Genomic DNA, 21,585 nt, shown 5'->3' with positions numbered 1-21,585 from the left:
ACTCAGTGAAGGTATTTTAAATCTGTCTTGCGATTTCAAGGAAATGTGTATTTTTGTCGGCAGATGTGTTTTGTTTTATTGAAATAAAACAACATCAGTGGTGCTATTGAAGCAAGTATACTATTTGGCTTGGTTTCTCCATCTAAAAACAGTTCATTACAAAATATGTTGATGTTAGTACTTAAGATCTTTGCTCACGTCCGGAAATTTCATCTGCTTGCAAGGTTCTTTTTTTTCTCTTTTTTTTTTTTTCTTGTGCTGTAACTGCAAAGGGAGATTGTCAACATACGTCTTAACTTCCCCTTGACATCTCAAGATTTGTCAGGGAAAAACTTGTCTGGAAATCAGGGAATTTCACTTGGGGAAACTTGTGGCAACCCTGAAAATGTGGGCAGCAGGAGACGCACACCGGTTAAGGAACGCGGCGATGTCTATTTGGCCGGCCGGAGTGGCCGAGCGATTCTAAGCGCTACAGTCTGGATGCGCGCGACCGATACAGACGCAGGTTCTAATCCTGCCTCGGGCATGGATGTGTGTGATGTCCTTAGGTTAGTTAGGTTTAAGTAGTTCTAAGTTATAGGGGACTGATGACCTCAGAAGTTAAGCCCCATAGTGCTCAGAGCCATTTGAACCATTTTGATGTGCGTTGCGCAGGTGAAGCGCAACATCAGCCGCATCCGCAGCAACGTGACGGCGGACCTGTGGCGGCTGACGGACGGCCCGCCGGTGCTGCACCAGGAGAACTGGACCCGGGCGGTGGTGAAGCGGCTGCAGGTGTTCGAGCACGAGCTGGTGCGCTGCGTGAAGCGGGACGGCTGGGACGGCACCGAGGACGAGAAGGCCGTCCAGTGGACGCTCATCGGCGCCCTCTTCTACTCCATCATCGTCATCACCACCATCGGTGAGTACCGCTGCGGTGCCTCACACTCCCTGGCACAGTATCGTCTCGCCGATGTCAGGCTGCGCTCCGATATTGATGCCGACTGGCTAGCTATTCCAGACAGTATGGATCATTGCATATTTTTGGGACACAGCTATCCCCTTCAAGCGTCACGATCGTGACACGCTCCACCTACTCAGATGACAGAATCACGTGTCACTCGTTCCTACCATGGTTGACAGCTTTGGAGACACCATACTGATTTCGTCGTATTTTGTTCTTTTAGTACACTACTGGTCTTTAAAATTGCTACACCAAGAAGAAATGCAATGATAAACGGGTTTTCATTGGACAAATGTATTATACTAGAACTGACAAGTGACTACATTTTCACGCAATCGGGGTGCATAGATCCTGAGAAATCAGTACCCAGAACAACCACCTCTGGCCGTAATAACGGCCTTGGTACGTCTGGGCATTGAGTCAAACAGAGCTTGGATGGCGTGTACAGGTACAGCTGCCCATGCAGCTTCAGCACGATACCACAGTTCATCAAGAGTAGTGACTGGCGTATTGTGACGGGCCAGTTGCTCGGCCACCATTGACCAAACGTTTTCAATTGGTGAGAGATCTGGAGAATGTACAGGCCAGGGCAGCAGTCGAACATTCTCTGTATCCAGAAAGGCCCGTTCAGGACCCGCAACATGCGGTCGTAACGCATCTGAAATGCAGCGTCCACTGTTCAAAGTGCCGTCAATGCGAACAAGAGGTGACCGAGACGTGTAACCAATGGCACCCCATACTATCACGCGGCGCGATACGCCAGTATGGCGATGACGAATACACGCTTCCAATGTGCGTTCACCGCGATGACGCCAAACACGGATGCGACCATCATGATGATATAAGCAGAACCTGGATTCATCCGAAAAAATGACGTTTTACCATTCGTGCACCCATGTTCGTCGTTGAGTACACCGCAGGCGCTCCTGTCTGTTATGCAGCGTCAAGGGTAACCACAGCCATGGTCTCCGAGCTGATAGTCCATGTGGCTGCAAACGTCGTCGAACTGTTCGTGCAGATGGTTGTTGTCTTGCAAACGTCCCCATCTGTTGACTCAGGGATCGAGACGTGGGTGCACGATCCGTTACAGCCATGCGGATAAGATGCCTGTCATCTCGACTGCTAGTGTTACGAGGCCGTTGGGATCGAGCACGGCGTTCTGTATTACCCTCCTGAACCCACCGATTCCATATTCTGCTAACAGTCATTGGATCTGAACCAATGCAAGCAGCAATGTCGCGATACGATAAACCGCAACTGCGATACGCCACAATCCGACCTTTATCAAAGTCGGAAACGTGATGGTACGCATTTCTCCTCCTTACACGAGGCATCACAACAACGTTTCACCACGCAACGCCGGTCAACTGCTGTTTGTGTATGAGAAATCGGTTGGAAACTCTCCTCTTGTCAGCAAGTTGTAGGTGTCGCCACCGGCGCCAACCTTCTGTGAATGCTCTGAAAAGCTAATCATTTGCATATCACAGCATCCTCTTCCTGTCGGTTAAATTTCGCGTCTGTAGCACATCATCTTCGTGGTGTAGCAATTTTAATGGCCACTAGTGTATTATGACTTGCGCGTTAAGGCAGTACGCAATTTCAAGGCAATGGTACATTGAAGATTTTTCACAAACATATCACTCTTATTACCATTTCTGATAATTAAATGTCAGTTAATGACGCATTGGCGGTAAAAGCCTTCAGGAGACCCTAATATGAATGATAATATCGTTGAAAGGTGCATGTATTTGGGAGTTGCATGTGTTAAGCATGGACTAACGGTTAGAGACGTTGAGCTACAGACACCATCTGCTATATGCTACTAGGTCTACAACTTTGCTTCCGCTGTTTTTTCTTGAAGTTCGGGGCTTTACTGTGAAAAACTTACCAAAAAATTATGATTCATACTGTTGCCCATCGGTAGCCTCTACATTCTCCCTTCTTTCGGATAGCATACGAATCCCGTGGCGGAAGAAATGGGCGTCTTTTGTGGGGATCCATCAATCGATTCAATGTTGCACTTGTTCATATGATCGGAAATGCTGGTCAGCCAGACTGCATGCCATTGATCGAAAAAGGTGATAGAGAGAGCAACGCATGGACAATACGGCAGGAGGGAGAGGACTTCTCATTTCAACGTTTCCATGTATATTTTGACGGTTTTTGCGACATGAAGTCGAGCACTGACCTGCTGCAAAATTACCTTTACGTGTCTATCGCTGTATTCTGGCCGTTTGTGTTTCAGTGCTGGGCTCGAACGCATCAATTGCTTTCGATAATGATGTCCTATGACTGGCTTCGTCTGTTTCAGTAGCTACGAAAACTTTCTGCCTTCCACCGCCATGCCGGTGTTCGACATCGAAATCACCGTTCTTAAGGCGTTGAAAACATTCTCTGCACGTTCTTTCACTAATAGTTCCCTCACCATTGGTCTTGCCGAGCATTTTAAGAGCCACAGCCGCAGATTTCTTCATGTTAAAGCAAAAAATTAGAACTTCCCGCAAATGGCGAGAGATGGGTACGTAAGTTGACGTACTTAATCGAGAATAACCTTATGACGCAATCACAAATCGACTAATATTTTTATGGCGTTATGTTTACAGATGCCTAAGCTTGAAATAAATAAATAAATATTGTATTACTCCTATGACCAATCACCTGAACGCCAGTTGCCGCTACTACCGTCTATTGCAAAACGGCGGAAGCAAAGTTGTAGACCTAATATTATTTATTTTTCCATCTTCACATTAGTAAAAGTTTCTCGGCCTTACTGTTTCACGTAACACCTGTATCTTCTGCAATATTCCATGCTGTTTGCAAAAAACAGAGTGCTCTCCCAGGAATGAGTTTTTCTGTTCTGTGACTTTTGTCTGATTAAAAAGCTAAGGATGAAACTCCTGCGAGAACAGTATGGTTGCGTGTTACTGAATCCGGGAAATGTGAATACAATATCTTAATTGTGCTTGCATGCTGATCTGTAAAGTACTACAAAGCCTAGGCTAGACCGAAAGATGATAGTTTAGTTGTGAATTGGCAAAGTGACATTGAAGGCTTCTGTTAATTGCATTTATATTCTTACTGATGGAAAATAATAAATGCGTTCAGAAATGTTGAGGCACAGCGTATATTAAATATTGTAGCGTAGAGTTAACTTTTATGATGTCCATATATTGACCATATTTCAGCTTATCTAATTCTAAAATGGGTATACAACTATATCATTATCAAAGTTATGCATTTTCTGAAAAATAAAGTATCCATAAGTGACAATGAGCTACGAGGAAACGGAAAAAATGACAGATACTCATCAGTTTTCTGATTAAGGTGACAACCTACACCTCAGTATGTGTTACAACTCAGCCTGTCATTCGACTAATAATTCATAGTGTAAGTGGCGTGAATAAAAGGACGCTATGTGCAAGAAGCATGAAGCGCCCTTTGAATGTATCCTGATAGCTAAAAGAGCCACGCGCACTTTGAATAAGAAAATGCTATTTGACACTGAAATCAATATAAAAGATAGGGTCGCCACCAACTCTAGCCACACGACAAAGAAGAGGTAGCACTGAGTCGGAAAATTACTTAATTTATTAATAAGAAAAACTCACAAAAGAACATTCATTGTAAAGTCATTGATAAAGAATGGGATGTAGTTATTAATATGATCCAGGCATTCTTCCCGTGAATCAAATATTGAGTAAAGTAAATAGGGCGTGAACACCATGCGTAAGTGCAGCCTGCAGCAAGATTCGTGAAAACACGATCTATTCCAGAGCATTTGTTTCAGATAAAAAAGGGGACACTAATCACTACACCTGTGCACATGGAAACGCTATAGGTGGGCCAACAAGGAAAACTACAAGGTAAATGGCGAAGGTAACGGCGACGTAACATCGGTACACAAGATAAGATTGAAGGCAAAATTATTTATTCCTTAAAACATTGATGTAGTGCATCTATAGACTGCTGTTGCATGCTAACTATGTACAATTGCTTGTGAAATACTATACATTTCATAACAGACTCGCGTGCCCACTCGGTCCGCGGAGACAATTTCTATGGACCGTGGCCAAATTTTAATCACATGAGACAAAGAAAATTCACAAATACACAAAAATTACCAAGATCCGGAAAAGATTAGAAGCATACACACACAGTTGTAGGCACATAAACATTCACACTGAACCGAGGGCACTTCAACATATGCAACTCCTTTGTGCTGCGTTCCTCTCACGGATCAAAGTCAAGACTGCATTCGGAATCAAACTGAAAGTCTACAAAAGCCTTGCATTCCCTGCTGCAACCCAGCAAATAAATCTTTATAAGACGAAATTCGAGACCAAAAGCTAAAAGCTCCCCTCTCTATGTGACAACGCGCCACGCGGTCAGTCCAACTCACCCTTCTTCGACTGGAGCACAGCTGTGTACGCTTCCCGTACCGGCGGCAGACTGCCTCCCGCTTCTCCAGCCTCTTCCATGCTCCGCGTGGACCGGAAAACCCCAGGATGCCATTTCCGCCACCAACCTAACGCAGGTGGATTTCTCTCAAGTAGCGGAAACCTCTTTGCCGACTTGACCACTACGAGAGTTGGCAATGAAAGGTGGCTACAGGACCCTTTCATCACCCCAAACGTCCCGGAGAAGACTGTGCCGCGAATTTTCTCGCCATGCTAGGAGATTCGCCAACAGTCTTCGAAACAAACATACCCTAACGAGTAACAATTGCAACAGTAAACAGCAGCACAAAGGAGTTGATTAATCTCTTATATCCAAGTGAGCTTTATCTGACCTTAGTCAATAATTGTGACCGCATGCGGTCCGCAAAGCAAACAGAACAAATTAAATCAAGCGTGATATACTACGCTAACATCATGTCATCTGACCTACTACGACCACAACCATGAGATATTATTTTAAAATTGCTTTAACCAAGTATCAAAAGCAAACATAGAGACATAGGTGAACAGGTGCATAATATATATAAATATATAAACAAATACAATGATGCAAAATCATTATCACGAACCAAAGCAGTATCATCTGGTGCTGACATATATAAAAACATGCAAGTGAAAGTGCAAAATACAATATTCACAACAAATACAGTGATACAAAATCATTAATGAACCCAATGGTATGACAGCTGGTAAATAATCACCTATGGAAAATAAGACATGAGTACAAAAACACATCCAGAAATCAACTCGTTGACACGCTGTCATTTTTCAGTTTCGCCACATGGTTGTTTCACTGGGTATTCTCTTTAGGTGCTGGGGTGGGCGTCTCTTCTAAAGGCGACTTGGAGGATAAGCTACTAGGGGACCACACCACTGAACTGGGGAGTTCGCAGCGGCGTTGATTGTAATGTCCGTTGTAACCCAGGTTGTTCATCCTAGACAGCACCCCGCGACGTTGCCTCGTGCCCGTTTCCACCCTCTGCGTCCATACTGTGGGATGGTTCGGCGTTGCAGATTTGTAGGACATCGCCACTTGTGGGCCCTGCCTCATCATCGAGAAGGCGGCTTGGCGGTCGTCGTCCGTGTGTTGTGGAGGAATGTGTTTTACCGACACACGCCCCCGTCTCCTGTCGTGTCAATGGGGAGACACGCGCTCTTCTGCGTCGCATCGAGGTCGACGTAAACTCGTGCGGGTGTCGGGCTTGAGATCAGTTTGGATTCCGTAGAAATGTTGCAACACGTGAGGCAATACTCACCCTACGACTATCTTAGAAAATAGATTAAGGAAAGGCAAACCTACGTTTCTAGCGTTTGTAGACTTAGAGAAAGCTTTTGACAATGGTGAATGGAATACCCTCTTTCAAATTCTGAAGGTGGCAGGGGTAAAATACAGGGAGCGGAAGGCTATTTACAATTTATACAGAAACCAGATGGCAGTATAAGAGTCGAGGGGCATGAAAGGGAAGCAGTTGTTAGGAAGGGAGTGAGACAGGGTTGTAGCTTCTCCCCGATGTTATTCAATCTGTATTTTGAGCAAGCAGTAAAGGAAAAAAAAAGAAAAATTCGGAGTAGAATTAAAATTCATGGAGAAGAAATAAAAACTTTGAGGTTCGCCTATGACACTGTAATTCTGTCAGAGACAGCAAAGGACTCGGAAGAGGAGTTGAACGGAATGGATAGTGTCTTGAAAGGAGGATATAAGATGAACATCAACAAAAGCAAAACGAGGATAATGGAATGTAGTCGAATTAAGTCGGATGTTGCTGAGGGAATTACATTAGGAAATGAGACACTTAAAGTAGTAAATGAGTTTTGCTATTTGGGGAGCAAAATAACTGATGATGGTCGAAGTAGAGAGGATATAAAATGTAGACTGGCAATGGCAAGGAAAGCGTTTCTGAAGAAGAGAAATTTGTTAACATCGAGTATGGATTCAAGTGTCAGGAAATCGTTTCTGAAAGTATTTGTATGGAGAGTAGCCATATATGGAAGTGAAACATGGACGATAAATAGTTTGGACAAGAAGAGAATAGAAGCTTTCAAAATGTGGTGCTACAGAAGAATGCTGAAGATTAGATGGGTAGATCACATAACGAATGAGGACGTATTGAATAGAATTGAGGAGAAGAGAAATCTGTGGCGAAACTTGACTAGAAGAAGGAATCCGTCAGTAGGACATGTTCTGAGGCATCAAGGGATCACCAATTTAGTATTGGAGAGCAGAGTGGAGAGTAAAAATCGTAGAGGGAGACCAAGAGATGAATACACTAAGCAGATTCAGAGGGATGTAGGTCGCAGTAGGTACCGGGAGATGAAGAAGCTTGCACAGGATAGAGTAGCATGGAGAGCTGCATCAAACCAGTCTCAGGACTGAAGACCACAACAACAACAACAACAACAATTTACGGATATGGCCAGTGACTGCAAGTTAGTGGTTTAAAGAGAGAACAGAGGAAAATAAGTACGAACATCAGTAGAATCGCCAAAATGTATACTGGGAGCAACTAGCCGGCTGCGAACGTGAAAGCTGTGCAATTAGCCCCTGCTGAAAGTTTACTACCCTCGTGTCCCCTTCAGTTCGGTGATTGTATCGCCGGCTCATTCTTAGCACTCTTACAAAGCGTGAACGTGCGAGAAGGGCTGGAAATTCTGAGCCCAGCTCGCCCTCTGGATTGAGTACTAAAGTGGAAACACGCTTCAGTACGATCCCAAGTCTCCTCTCATCAGTCGTATGACACCAAGTCTTTACTCTTCGATCGTCTGTCCGTATTTGTTTACTCATCGATCTCTGCCTTAACTTTCTGAGATTAGGCTGTTTCTACCAGCCTAGGAGTCTCGCCAGCCAGATACAGCAGGCCTTGCGAGTTCCGTCCAATAATAATTCTGTAAATAAGTTAAAGAAACTACTACTGTAGCGGGTTTTGTCATGCTGAATCAATAATGATCTGGCACTTGGCGGAAGGTATCAAATCTCTCCCACTGCTTGACAGGTTTTTAAACCACGCCTATCCAATGACATGTAGGTACACGTGGGAAAACACGCATTACAGAAATAATTATTGCGGACCAATCAAAGAACCCACTGCAAGGTTTTAAATTAACCATTTTTTGTGCTGACTGTGAGACTGCAGGATAACAGCAGATCTTACACTTCTGCCGTTCTGGCGTCTGCACCTGGCTACACACATTATCTTCCCAAAATATTTATTTGGGCGTCGTACAATGGAGTTTTATGACAGACAGGCTGGTCCTTGGACTACGCGGTGTGCAGAGATGGGTCGAGGAGAATTCTGCGCTGTCTACCAACACTGAATGGCAGCTTTCAGCTCAGAACACGTTTATAGCTCCCCCTCGTCCTTTTAAGTAAGCTTCTATGTCGCCCAAGCCAGCTAGGAAGCTGTCACTGCTACAGGCACCCAATTGTAATAAAAGGAAGGGGAGAGATGAAGTAATTAGCTGGACAGTGACTGGTATTATTGAATATTGTCTGCAGTCATGAGGCAGCATAAAAGGGTCGATTACATTGACCATGGGGATGTGCACATAACGCTATGAAATATACTGAAGCGCCAAAGAAACTGGTGTAGGCATGCGTATTCAAAAACAAAGATATGTATAACAGGTAGAATACGGCGCGACGGTCAGCAACGCCTATATAAGACAACAAGTGTCTAGCGCAGTTGTTAGATCGGCTACTGCTGCTACAATCGCAGGCTATCAAGATTTATAGTGAGTTTGAACGTGGTGTTATAGTCGGCGCACGAGGGATGGGACACAGCATCTCCGACGTAACGATCAAGTGGGGATTTTCACGTACGACCATTTCACGAGTGTTCCGTGAATATCAGGTAAAACATCAAATCTCCGACATCGCTGCGGTCGGATAAAGATCCTGCAACAACGGGACCAACGACGACTGAATACAATCGTTAAGATGACAGAAGTACAACCCTGCTGCTGTGGATTTCAATGATGAACCATCAACGATTGCTAGCGTGCGAACCATTCAACGAAACATCATCGATATGGGGTTTCGGAGCCGATGGCCCACTTGTAAACCCGTGATGACTGCACGACACAAAGCTTTACTCCTCGCCTGGGCCCGTCATCATCGACATTGGACTGTTGATGACTGGAAACATGCTGCCTGGTCGGACGAGTCTCGTTTCAATTGGATGGACGATGGACAAGTATGGGTATGGGGACAACCTCATGAATTCATGGACCCTGGATGTCAGCAGAGGACTCTTCAAGCTGGTGGAGGCTCCTTAATGGTGCGGAACGTGTGCACTTGGAGTGATATGGGACCCCTGATACGTCTAGATACGACTCTGAGAGGTCACACGTACGTAAGCACCCTGTCTGATCACCTGCATCCATTAATGTCCATAGTGCAATCCGACGGACTTGGTCAATTCCAGTAGGACAATGCGACACTCCACACGTCCAGAATTGCTACAGAGTAGCTCCAGGAACACTCTTCTGAGTTTAAACACTTCCGCTGGATACGTTACTCACCAGACATAAATATTATTGAGCATACCTGGGATGCCTTTCAATGTGCTGTTCGGAAGAGTTCTCCACTCCCTAGTATTCTTACGGATTTACTGACACCCCTGTAGGATTCATGGTGTCACTTCCCTCCAGCACTACTTCAGACATTAGTCGAGTCCGTGCCACGTCGTGTTGTAGCACTTCTTCCTGCTCGCGGGAAGCTCTACACGATATTACGCCGGTGTACCAGTATCTTTAGCTCTTCAGTGTATGTTGCATGGCAGTTTCAGAAGACGATGCCACATAATACCTCCCACACACCTGGAGAGGCGCTAGTAGCCACTGCATCCATCCCACAGAAAGAGAGAGTACAGATATAACTAAAAAAAAAAAAAAAACTCAAACTCTGACCGAACAGGCGTCGGAAAGGTCAATGGTGCTGACCAACCACCGTGCCATTCTCAGCAATAGGCGTCACGGAATGCAGTTATGGTGGGACATGTAATCAGCACACTGCTGTCCCAGCCGTTGTCAGCTTTCGTGACCAGAGCCGCTACTGCTCAGTCAAGTAGCTCCACAATTGGTCTCACAAGGGCTGAGTGCACCCAGCTTGCCAACAGTGCTCGGCACAGATATGATGAATTACATTAAAATCCACTCGCAGATCCACACGGCAGGGGAAATTACGAATCCAATGGTCACAAACATGAATGCATATTAAGTGATTTAAAAAATTAATAAGCGTATTTGCCTAATAAATCAATTCCAGATTCTAGACCCACCTAAGTATCGCGAAAGTGTGGGACCATCAGACGATAAGACCAGAATAAATGTGTAATACCTGCAAAGCATGTTATTAAAAAGGGTCCCAAAATGGCGTCGACCGTTAAAAGGAAAGAAAAGCTGTTTTGTTCAAATTTGCCTCATGGCCACGCTCTCACAAAAGAATACACTTTTTTCCTTGGGGCCCGCCCTGGAGTTGTCACTGCAATGGAATAGTTAACCCAAGAGCTTGGAAGACCCCGTCGCCCCCACCTCAAAAAAGCAGTGGGTGATATCAGGACAGCCTCCTCTTTAAAGATGGCTGTGCAGACTATGTTTTAGAGGCAGAGACACTCTGCCTAGATTAGTGGTTCCCAACGTGGGGGCAATAACCCCCTGAGGGGTAAAATCAAATTTTCAACCATTCTATTCTATTTCAGACATGAAATTAAATTATTTTCAAAATATCGTTATTATTACCACAGTTTTATAAGACGCTAATACTGATTATTAATTTTTCTCGATTAGTAGCATTAATGCAGTGAAGGCTACAGGTTCCTCATATAGCTCACTCGCGACACACAAATGTTGTGCTTTCTCTCGTACAACGCTGATGATAAAAGTGAAACATATACGTAACAAATGTTAAATATCTCAAGAAAATGTCTTCTCCAAATAGTAAATAGTACCCGCAGTAGTATAGAAATTATTTTATTACTCGCTTCGAAACAGATCTATAGTTGTGTGTACATTATTATTATTATTATTATTATTATTATTATTAATTACTATTATAGTTGTGGTCTGATACAAAGCATTAACAGCCTAATGTCTTCCAATTTGTGCCAATTCGGAAGTAAGGACTTGTGAAGACTAAGCATAGTGATTACATGTTAAGTTCGTTTATTTTTAATGGGGTTGCAGTGTGCAGGTCAAGGAAGTGCCGAAGTGAAGAGACTAAAGCAGATGAAGTATGTTTTGTAACAAATGTCTCCCCTCACAGTGAATAGTTAGCATTTTATCTGAGAAGGAGTTGCGGGTAGCACTTGCAATGTACCATGAATTGCTTTGCCATTTAATCTAACCCTCCGCCCCTCCGCCCCTCCCACCCCCCCTCCCACACACACACACACACACACACACACACACACACACACACACACACACACAAACTAAATATAACTCATCTTTCATCATTTTAAGAATAGAAATGTTCTAAGAAAAGCCTTTCATTCTACAGTTAGTTAGGTGCTTAAGTTGGTGATAACCTGAGGGAGGGGGGGGGGGGGTACCAGACGGCGGGGGTGGGGAAGAAACACGGAGATACTAGTTAATGTCTGATTGCACTCAGGGGTATTGGCCTAAGAAAGATTTGGAACAGCTGACCCAGTTGAATAAAACTAGCAGAGACACACTCTCCTGCCTACTCCAAAGCCGTCCTCACATGCAGTGACGGAGTTGACACTGACATAGACAGGAAATCCAACCTCATGAAACAAAGCTCCAGTGTCACATTGGACTTGCTAATTAACATGATGGTTTTTCGTGATTACTTTGTGGCCACATATTGCGCTTAAGAAAACGCTAAATGCAGGTGATATGAACACGTTTTACAGCTTTGTGCATTGTGTACAATAAAGGAACAGTTTAGGAGTGATGGGTGTTTGTTTCAGCATGACGACGCACCCTGCTATAAAGCAGCACCTCTGAAGCAATGGTTTGCGGACAGTAACATTGCTGGAATGGATTGACCTGCCCAAAGTCCCGGCTTGGACCCAATAGAACACCTCTGGAATGAGTTAAAATGTTGACTTCGTTCCAGACTGAACGTCAAATGTTACTATCTACTCTTGTTTTGGCTCTTGAGAAAGAGTTGGCTGTCATTCCTCCATGCACTTTCAGACACCTCGTTGAAACTGTCCCCTGCAGAGGTCATGCCGTCATAAAGGGGGAGGGTGAACATACCCCAAATTAATGTCCACTAATAGCTGTCCGAATAGTTTTGATCAGATGATGTATTAGTGTTTACATAAAATACCAACTACTGCGTCAATTCTCTCCTTATCGTACCATCTCCTTTTGGCTACATGTACCTGTTAAGAGACACAACAGCCATTACATTCTCCTTTATATTCCTGGTAACTCCAGAAGACTGGTACCGACACGTTTTGGAGCTAATATTGTCTCTCTTCCATGTTTTCCGTAACATATTATCACTCAGCAGCAGTCTCACAAGTACAGAAGCTGCACCACAGGTCGGTAAGTACGTAAGTACCCAGCACAAAGCAGAAGCACTTGCCGCTTCTCGTCCATTGCGAACAGCAGTATCAGTGACCTGAGTGTTAGCAACAGGCCGTGCATCAGTATCTCTGGTAGAAAGTGTGACGATTGGGTAACGTTTCATGACGTTATAAGGGAGGCATCCGAGTCTGTGACAGAAGCCATCTGGTGACATTTGTCTGTAACTTGTCTTTTCATGAATTTAATCTCACTCACTTATTGTCCAAAGATTTGTAAAGACCTATGAGTACTCAACTGAGTGCTCCACGGAGCTTCGGCTATGTGTAACTGAGATTTAAGAAACAAGGTTAGATCTCAAATGTGGTGACAGATTGATTCGCAGTGTAATTACTGATTTAAGTGGAATGTAATAGTCTGAAGCCAATGAACGTTAACTATTCAAAGGGTCCTGTAGCCACCTTTCATTGCCAACTCTCGTAGTGGTCAAGTCGGCAAAGAGGTTTCCGCTACTTGAGAGAAATCCACCTGCGTTAGGTTGGTGGCGGAAATGGCATCCTGGGGTTTTCCGGTCCACGCGGAGCATGGAAGAGGCTGGAGAAGCGGGAGGCAGTCTGCCGCCGGTACGGGAAGCGTACACAGCTGTGCTCCAGTCGAAGAAGGGTGAGTTGGACTGACCGCGTGGCGCGTTGTCACATAGAGAGGGGAGCTTTTAGCTTTTGGTCTCGAATTTCGTCTTATAAAGATTTATTTGCTGGGTTGCAGCAGGGAATGCAAGGCTTTTGTAGACTTTCAGTTTGATTCCGAATGCAGTCTTGACTTTGATCCGTGAGAGGAACGCAGCACAAAGGAGTTGCATATGTTGAAGTGTCCTCGGTTCAGTGTGAATGTTTATGTGCCTACAACTGTGTGTGTATGCTTCTAATCTTTTCCGGATCTTGGTAATTTTTGTGTATTTGTGAATTTTCTTTGTCTCATGTGATTAAAATTTGGCCACGGTCCATAGAAATTGTCTCCGCGGACCGAGTGGGCACGCTAGTCTGTTATGAAATGTATAGTATTTCACAAGCAATTGTACATAGTTAGCATGCAACAGCAGTCTAAAGATGCACTATATCAATGTTTTAAGGAATAAATAATTTTGCCTTCAATCTTATCTTGTGTACCGATGTTACGTCGCCGTTACCTTCGCCATTTACCTTGTAGTTTTCCTTGTTGGCCCACCTATAGCGTTTCCATGTGCACAGGTGTAGTGATTAGTGTCCCCTTTTTTATCTGAAACAAATGCTCTGGAATAGATCGTGTTTTCACGAATCTTGCTGCAGGCTGCACTTACGCATGGTGTTCACGCCCTATTTACTTTACTCAATATTTGATTCACGGGAAGAATGCCTGGATCATATTAATAACTACATCCCATTCTTTATCAATGACTTTTCCATTCGTCTGTAAAGAATTCGCGTTAGTATTTTGCAGCTGTGGCTTATTAAACTGATAGTTTGGCAATTTTCACATCTGTCAACGCCTGCTTTCTTTGGGATTTTAATTATTATATTCTTCTTCCTGCCCCCCCCCCCCCTCACGAACCATGGACCTTGCCGTTGGTGGGGAGGCTTGCGTGCCTCAGCGATACAGATAGCCGTATCGTAGGTACAACCACAACGGAGGGGTATCTGTTGAGAGGCCAGACAAACGTGTGGTTCCTAAAGAGAGGCAGCAGCCTTTTCAGCAGTTGCAGGGGCAACAGTCTGGATGATTGACTAATCTGGCCTTGCAACACTAACCAAAACGGCCTTGCTGTTCTGGTACTGCGAACGGCTGAAAGCAAGGGGAAACTATAGCCGTAATTCTTCCCGAGAGCATGCAGCTGTACTGTATGGTTAAATGATGATGGCGTCCTCTTGGGTAAAATATTCCGGAGGTAAAATAGTCCCCCATTCGGATCTCCGGGCGGGGACTACTCAAGAGGATGTCGTTATCAGGAGAAAGAAAACTGGCGTTCTACGGATCAGAGCGTGGAATGTCAGATCCTTAATCGGGCAGGTAGGTTAGAAAATTTAAAAAGGGAAATGGATAGGTTGAAGTTAGATATATTGGGAATTAGTGAAGTTCGGTGGCAGGAGGAACAAGACTTCTGGTCAGGTGACTACAGGGTTATAAACACAAAATCAAATAGGGGTAATGCAGGAGTAGGATTAATAATGAGTAGGAAAATAGGAATGCGGGGAAGCTACTACAAACAGCATAGTGAACGCATTATTGTGGCCAAGATAGATTCGAGGCCCACGCCTACCACAGTAGCACAAGTTTATATGCCAACTAGCTCTGCAGATGACGAAGAAATTGAAGAAATGTATGATGAAATAAAAGAAATTATTCAGATAGTGAAGGGAGACGAAAATTTAATAGTCATGGGTGACTGGAATTCGTCAGTAGGAAAAGGGAGAGAAGGAAACGTAGTAGGTGAATATGGATTGGGGCTAAGAAATGAAAGAGGAAGCCGCCTGGTAGAATTTTGCGCAGAGCACAACTTAATCATAACTAACACTTGGTTCAAGAATCATAAAAGAAGGTTGTATACATGGAAGAATCCCGGAGATACTAAAAGGTATCAGATAGATTATATAATGGTAAGACAGAGATTTAGGAACCAGGTTTTAAAGTGTAAGACATTTCCAGGGGCAGATGTGGACTCTGACCACAATCTATTGGTTATGAACTAGAGGTTGTAGAGAGTTTCAGGGAGAGCATTAGGGAACGACTGACAAGAATGGGGGAAAGACATACAGTAGAAGAAGAATGGGTAGGTTTGAGAGATGAAGTAGTGAAGGCAGCAGAGGATCAAGTAGAAAAAAAGACGAGGGCTAGTGGAAATCCTTGGGTAACAGAAGAAATATTGAATTTAATTGATGAAAGGAGAAAATATAAAAATGCAGTAAATGGACCAGACAAAAAGGAATACAAACATCTCAAAAATGAGATCGACAGGAAGTGCAAAATGGCTAAGCAGGGATGGCTAGAGGACAAATGCAAGGATGTAGAGGGTTATCTCACTAGGGGTCAGATAGATACTGCCTACAGGAAAATTAAAGAGACTTTTGGAGAAAAGAGAACCACTTGTATGAATATCAAGAGCTCTGATTGAAACCCAGTTCTAAGCAAAGAAGGGAAAGCAGAAAGGTGGAAGGAGTATATAGAGGGTCTATACAAGAGCGATGTACTTGAGGACAATATTTTGGAAATGGAAGAGGATGTAGATGAAGATGAAATGGGAGATATGATACTTCGTGAAGAGTTCGACAGAGCACTGAAAGACCTGAGTCGAAACAAAGCCCCGGGAGTAGACAACATTCCATTAGAACTACTGACAGCCTTGGGAGAGCCAATCCTGACAAAACTCTACCATCTGGTGAGCAAGATGTATGAGACAGGCGAAATACCCTCAGACTTCAAGAAGAATATAATAATTCCAATCCCAAAGAAAGCAGGTGTTGACAGATGTGAAAATTACCGAACTGTCAGTTTAATAAGTCACGGCTGCAAAATACTAACTCGAATTCTTTACAGACGAATGGAAAAACTAGTAGAAGCCGACCCCGGGGAAGATCAGTTTGGATTCCGTAGAAATATCGGAACACGTGAGGCAATACTGACCCTACGACTTATCTTAGGAGCTAGATTAAGGAAAGGCAAACCTACGTTTCTAGCATTTGTAGACTTAGAGAAAGCTGTTGACAGTGTTGACTGGAATACTCTCTTTCAAATTCTGAAGGTGGCAGGGGTAAAATACAGGGAGCGAAAAGCTATTTACAGTTTGTACAGAAAGCAGATGCCAGTTATAAGAGTCGAGGGACATGAAATGGAAGCAGTGGTTGGGAAGGGAGTGAGACAGGGTTGTAGCCTCTCCCCGATGTTATTCAATCTGTATATTGAGCAAGCAGTAAAGGAAATAAAAGAAAAATTCGGAGTAGGTGTTGAAATTCATGGAGAAGAAATAAAAACTTTGAGGTTCGCCGATGACATTGTAATTCTGTCAAAGACAGCAAAGGACTTGGAAGAGCAGTTGAACGGAATGGATAGTGTCTTGAAAGGAGGATATAAGATGAACATCAACAAAAGCAAAACGAGGATAATGGAATGTAGTCGAATTAAGTCGGGTGATGCTGAGGGAATTAGATTAGGAAATGAGGCACTTAAAGTAGTAAAGGAGTTTTGCTATTTGGGGAGCAAAATAACTGATGATGGTCGAATTAGAGAGGATATAAAATGTAGACTGGCAATGGCAAGGAAAGCATTTCTGAAGAAGAGAAATTTGTTAACATCGAGTATAGATTTAAATGTCAGGAAGTCGTTTCTGAAAGTATTTCTATGGAGTGTAGCCATGTATGGAAGTGAAACATGGACGATAAGTATTTTGGACAAGAAGAGAATAGAATCTTTCGAAATGTGGTGCTACAGAAGAATGCTGAAGATTAGATGGGTAGATCACATAACTAATGAGGAAGTGTTGAATAGGATTGGGGAGAAGAGATGTTTGTGGCACAGCTTGACTAGAAGAAGGGATCGGTTGGTAGGACATGTCCTGAGGCATCAAGGGATCACCAGTTTAGTATTGGAGGGCAGCGTGGAGGGTAAAAATCGTAGCGGGAGACCAAGAGACGAATACACTAAGCAGATTCAGAAGGATGTAGGTTGCAGTAGATACTGGGAGATGAAGAGGCTTGCACAGGATAGAGTAGCATGGAGAACTGCATCAAACCAGTCTCAGGACTGAAGACCACAACAACAACAACATATTCTTCTTGAAGACTGAGAGTATTTCGCCTGTCTCATACATCTAGCTCACCAGATGACAGAGTTTTGTCATGACTGGCTCTCCCAAGGCCGCAGTAGTTCTAGTGGAGCGTTGTCTGCTCCCGGGGCCTTATTTCGACTCAGGTCTCTCAGTGCTCTGTCAAACTCTTCAGGCAGTATCAAATCTTCCATTTCATCTTCATATACATCCTCTTCCATTTCCGTAATATTGTCCTCAAGTACATCGCCCTTGTATAGACACTCTAATACCCCTTCCACCTTTCTTCTTTCCCTTCTTTGCTTAGAACTGGGTTTCCATCTGAGCTCTTGACATTCATACAAATCATCTCTTTTCACCAAAGATCTTTTTAATTTTCCTGTAGGCAGTATCTATCTTACCCCTAGTGAGATCTGTAAATTAGTTTCACGATTATGCTTTTACGATGTTCATCCACCTGTGCCAAATTTAGATTTCACAATTACAATCCCTCGTGTATTTATTAAATTTTCACATGTATCTCAGTTGGTAATTCATATACCGATGCTTTGTATAAACAAACCAAATTGTTACCTTGACTGCTTTTTTCTGTTGTAGATGGATGACCCTTTATTAATATTATCATGTATCGTGTGTTACTCGCATTTTATCGCTTGATTGAGCAATCTCTTTTAGTTTCCTTCAATAAGACTCTTCCGCTGTGCGACGTTATATTTCCCTTAAATTTGCATGATATTATGGGGGGATAACCTTCTCTGCAGATCACCAGAAATCGGACTTATAGCATCTTAAGGTTACGTTAAAGTCTTTGATTTATTAGGCTACTAAGGGAGGCATGATCTCTAAAGAGCACGAGAGCCAAAATAGTTTCCCACCCGTTAGCACTGAAATCAACTGCTACAGTTTCCAGTTGTGTTCTGCTCTCGCCTCATCAGACGCTGGAGGTGTGTGGCGGCTATAATAAGAATAGACGAAAAGAACTGGACTCCCCTCGTCGAATGTCAGCTGCGTTTTTCCTCCTGGGGTGTGGACGTGCTCTTTGCTGACATTTGCATTCCACTCTAATTCCTGTTTCCTACGTTGAATTACGTGTCGAATATCTGTTCCTAGCTACGCTGTATCTTTCTCTCCAGCTTCTCTCTTTCTCTCTCTCTCTCTCTCTCTCTCTCTGTGTGTGTGTGTGTGTGTGTGTGTGTGTGTGTGTGTGTGTGCGTGGGAGGAGGGAGGGCAACGACATTCCAGCTTGTTATAAAGTTTTATTTATATTTTTGAGAGGATCGCATTTAATGACACAATCATAACTGATTTCAGCTCTCAATGGCCATATTCAGATGCTATGGGCGGCATATGGTGAACAAATATTCTTGAATTGTCAAGGCATTAACGTTTGTTCATCGTATGCCCGCCCATAGCATCTGAAGGTAACCATTGTCGGCCGAGACCGATTATGATTGTGTCATAAAAAGTGATTGTGTCAAAAATAAACAAAAACTTTATTTGTATACCTTAACCTGGAGGCTCCAGCAAATGTTATAGGTCATTAAACTCACATTCGAATTTCCCAGATAGCTCTTTGTTCACCTGGTTAGCCCTGCCATATTAAACAATGAAAGTTAGGCAGTTAATACATGCACGACCGGTATCTATTTTCCCCACTAAAATCATTCTCTCCACGAGGTTGCCAAATACAAATTTACACTAGGCTTCACATCTTAATAACCTATTTATAAGTTAAACATTTTTATAGCGTGATTAAAACGTAGACTTTATAGTAAGGAGTAATAAGTAAATACGTGCAGCACGTGTGCTATGTGATGCATTCGTAGTTGTGTCTTAAACAGTTATTTACTTACTTGAAAAGGGGTCGGCTGTTTTTAAGAAAGTAGTATTTTGTTAATCTCCAAATTACATTTTGAATAACAACTCCATCATTAGCACTTCAGATTACTGTCGACGGACCTTTGCTAACATATAATTCGTGTTGGCGATTCGCATCTGACAATAGCGTACTGCTTCGCACGTGGAACCGCGATCTAGAATCATTTTTGTAATCACTGTATACAAAACAATATGACTGTACTATGTGTAAGTGAATAACACGCCCTGTTTTGTACAATAAAATGCGAAGCATCCGTTTCAGTTTCCATAACCAGCGTCTGTAGGTCGGATATGCTGCCGACGGATCCCCCTGTTTTCACCTGCTCAGTGTCTGTTTGTGGATGTTTGTTGGGACAGCATATTCTTCTAAACACGATTACTGGACATAAGTAAATAAATTTCCTGTTTACTATGTATCTTGATTACTTGTGGCACGTGCCCCTAGCATACGGTTGCCATTTCTACTTCATTCATGATGGCTCTCCTGCATGTTTGAGTCACTACGCCTGCACAGACCTTAACGCACAGAATGCTGGCTGTTGAAAAGGTGGACGGACTGCCTGGCCATCATGTTTTCGCATATTAACCCATCGTGGAGCTTTACCTTTGGGTACGCCTAAGATCTGTCCCTCATTGGACTGCTGCGACTGCTCCCTTTGTATTGTAGCCGCCTGTTACACAGAACGCAATACAGAGGATATTTCTGAGGCAGGTGGTACGCAATGCAGCTACGATAAGGATGGAGGAAGAGGTCACGTTGAACAATTTTGTTTGTTGTACGACGAAACTGCAATAATTCCCCTGTGTAAGGAGTGTCAGCGTTCATTTAGCTATGTACAGAGGGATAGCTTCATACACTCATGTTCATAAATTAAGGATAATTGCAGAATGTGGTGCCACATAGCGTGGCACTACACAAAACTGGCGCTAATAGCATAGGCACATAGGGAACACACACGACAAAGTCCACGGTATTGGTGATAAGTTGAGAAAACCGTCCCGGAACACATGTGCTGCAAAACGCCACTGTTTCTTGCGCATCTACCCCGAATCAATATGGGATACGATCATGCTCACGTACAAAAGCCTCACAACGTATTGGGCATACTCTGGATCGGGTGGTCGAGCAGCTTCTGGGGTAGAGCCTCCCATACTTGCACCAGTGCCTGTCGGAGCTCCAGAAATGTCGTAGGCGTTTGAAGACGTGCAGCGATTCGTCGACCGGCAACATCCCAGACGTGCTCGATGCAGTTTAGGTCTGGAGAACAGGCAGGCCACTCCATTTGCCTGATATCTTCTCGCAAGACCGCTACGGTCGCAGGTTCGAATCCTGCCTCGGGCATGGATGTTTGTGATGTCCTTAGGCTAGTTAGGTTTAACTAGTTCTAAGTTCTAGGGGACTAATGACCTCAGCAGTTGAGTCCCATAGTGCTCAGAGCCATTTGAACCCATTTTTTGATATCTTCTGCTTCAAGGTACTCCTCCACGACGGCAGCTCGGTGGGGCCGTGCGTTATCTTCCATCAGGAGGAAGGTGGGATCCACTGCACCCCTGAAAAGGCGGACATACTGGTGCAAAATGACGTCCCGACACATCTGACCTGTTACAGTTCCTCTGTCAAAGACATGCAGGGGTTTGCGTGCACCAATCATAATCCCAGACCACACCACTAAACCACGACCTCCATACAGGTCCCTTTCAAGAACATTCAGGGGTTGGTATCTGGTTCCTGGTTCACGCCAGTTGAAAACCCGGCGAGAATCACTGTTCAGACAATACCTGGACTCGTCCGTGAAATAACCTGGGACCACTGTTCCAATGACCATGTACTGTGTTCTTGAGACCAGGCTTTACGGGCTCTCCTGTCACCAGGGGTCAGTGGAATGCACCTTTCAGGTCTACGAGCGAATAAACCCTGTATGCACACTTACTCGCTGCACCGTACTCTGACATGCACCAACACACCTCTGCGTATGTGGACTGCTGCCAGTGCCACCGTGCGACGACCGCAGGTCAAATGC

At 43.9% G+C, this 21,585-nt stretch overlaps 1 protein-coding gene across 1 annotated transcript in view; it reads left to right on the top strand.

Moving 5' to 3' along the window:
* Positions 1-21,585, top strand: part of LOC126419652 (uncharacterized) — a 626,964-nt gene that overhangs the window by 22,637 nt on the left and 582,742 nt on the right. Inside the window, exon 2 of the mRNA XM_050086841.1 lies at positions 655-901. Coding sequence (XP_049942798.1) covers positions 655-901 — 247 coding nt within the window. The remainder of the gene's footprint in view (positions 1-654; positions 902-21,585) is intronic.

The sequence above is a fragment of the Schistocerca serialis genome, chromosome 9 (genome assembly GCF_023864345.2).
Source record: "Schistocerca serialis cubense isolate TAMUIC-IGC-003099 chromosome 9, iqSchSeri2.2, whole genome shotgun sequence".
In the NCBI taxonomy this organism is placed as follows: domain Eukaryota; kingdom Metazoa; phylum Arthropoda; class Insecta; order Orthoptera; family Acrididae; genus Schistocerca; species Schistocerca serialis.
Note: the sequence above shows the minus strand (reverse complement) of the source record. Positions and strands in the feature narration are given on the sequence as shown.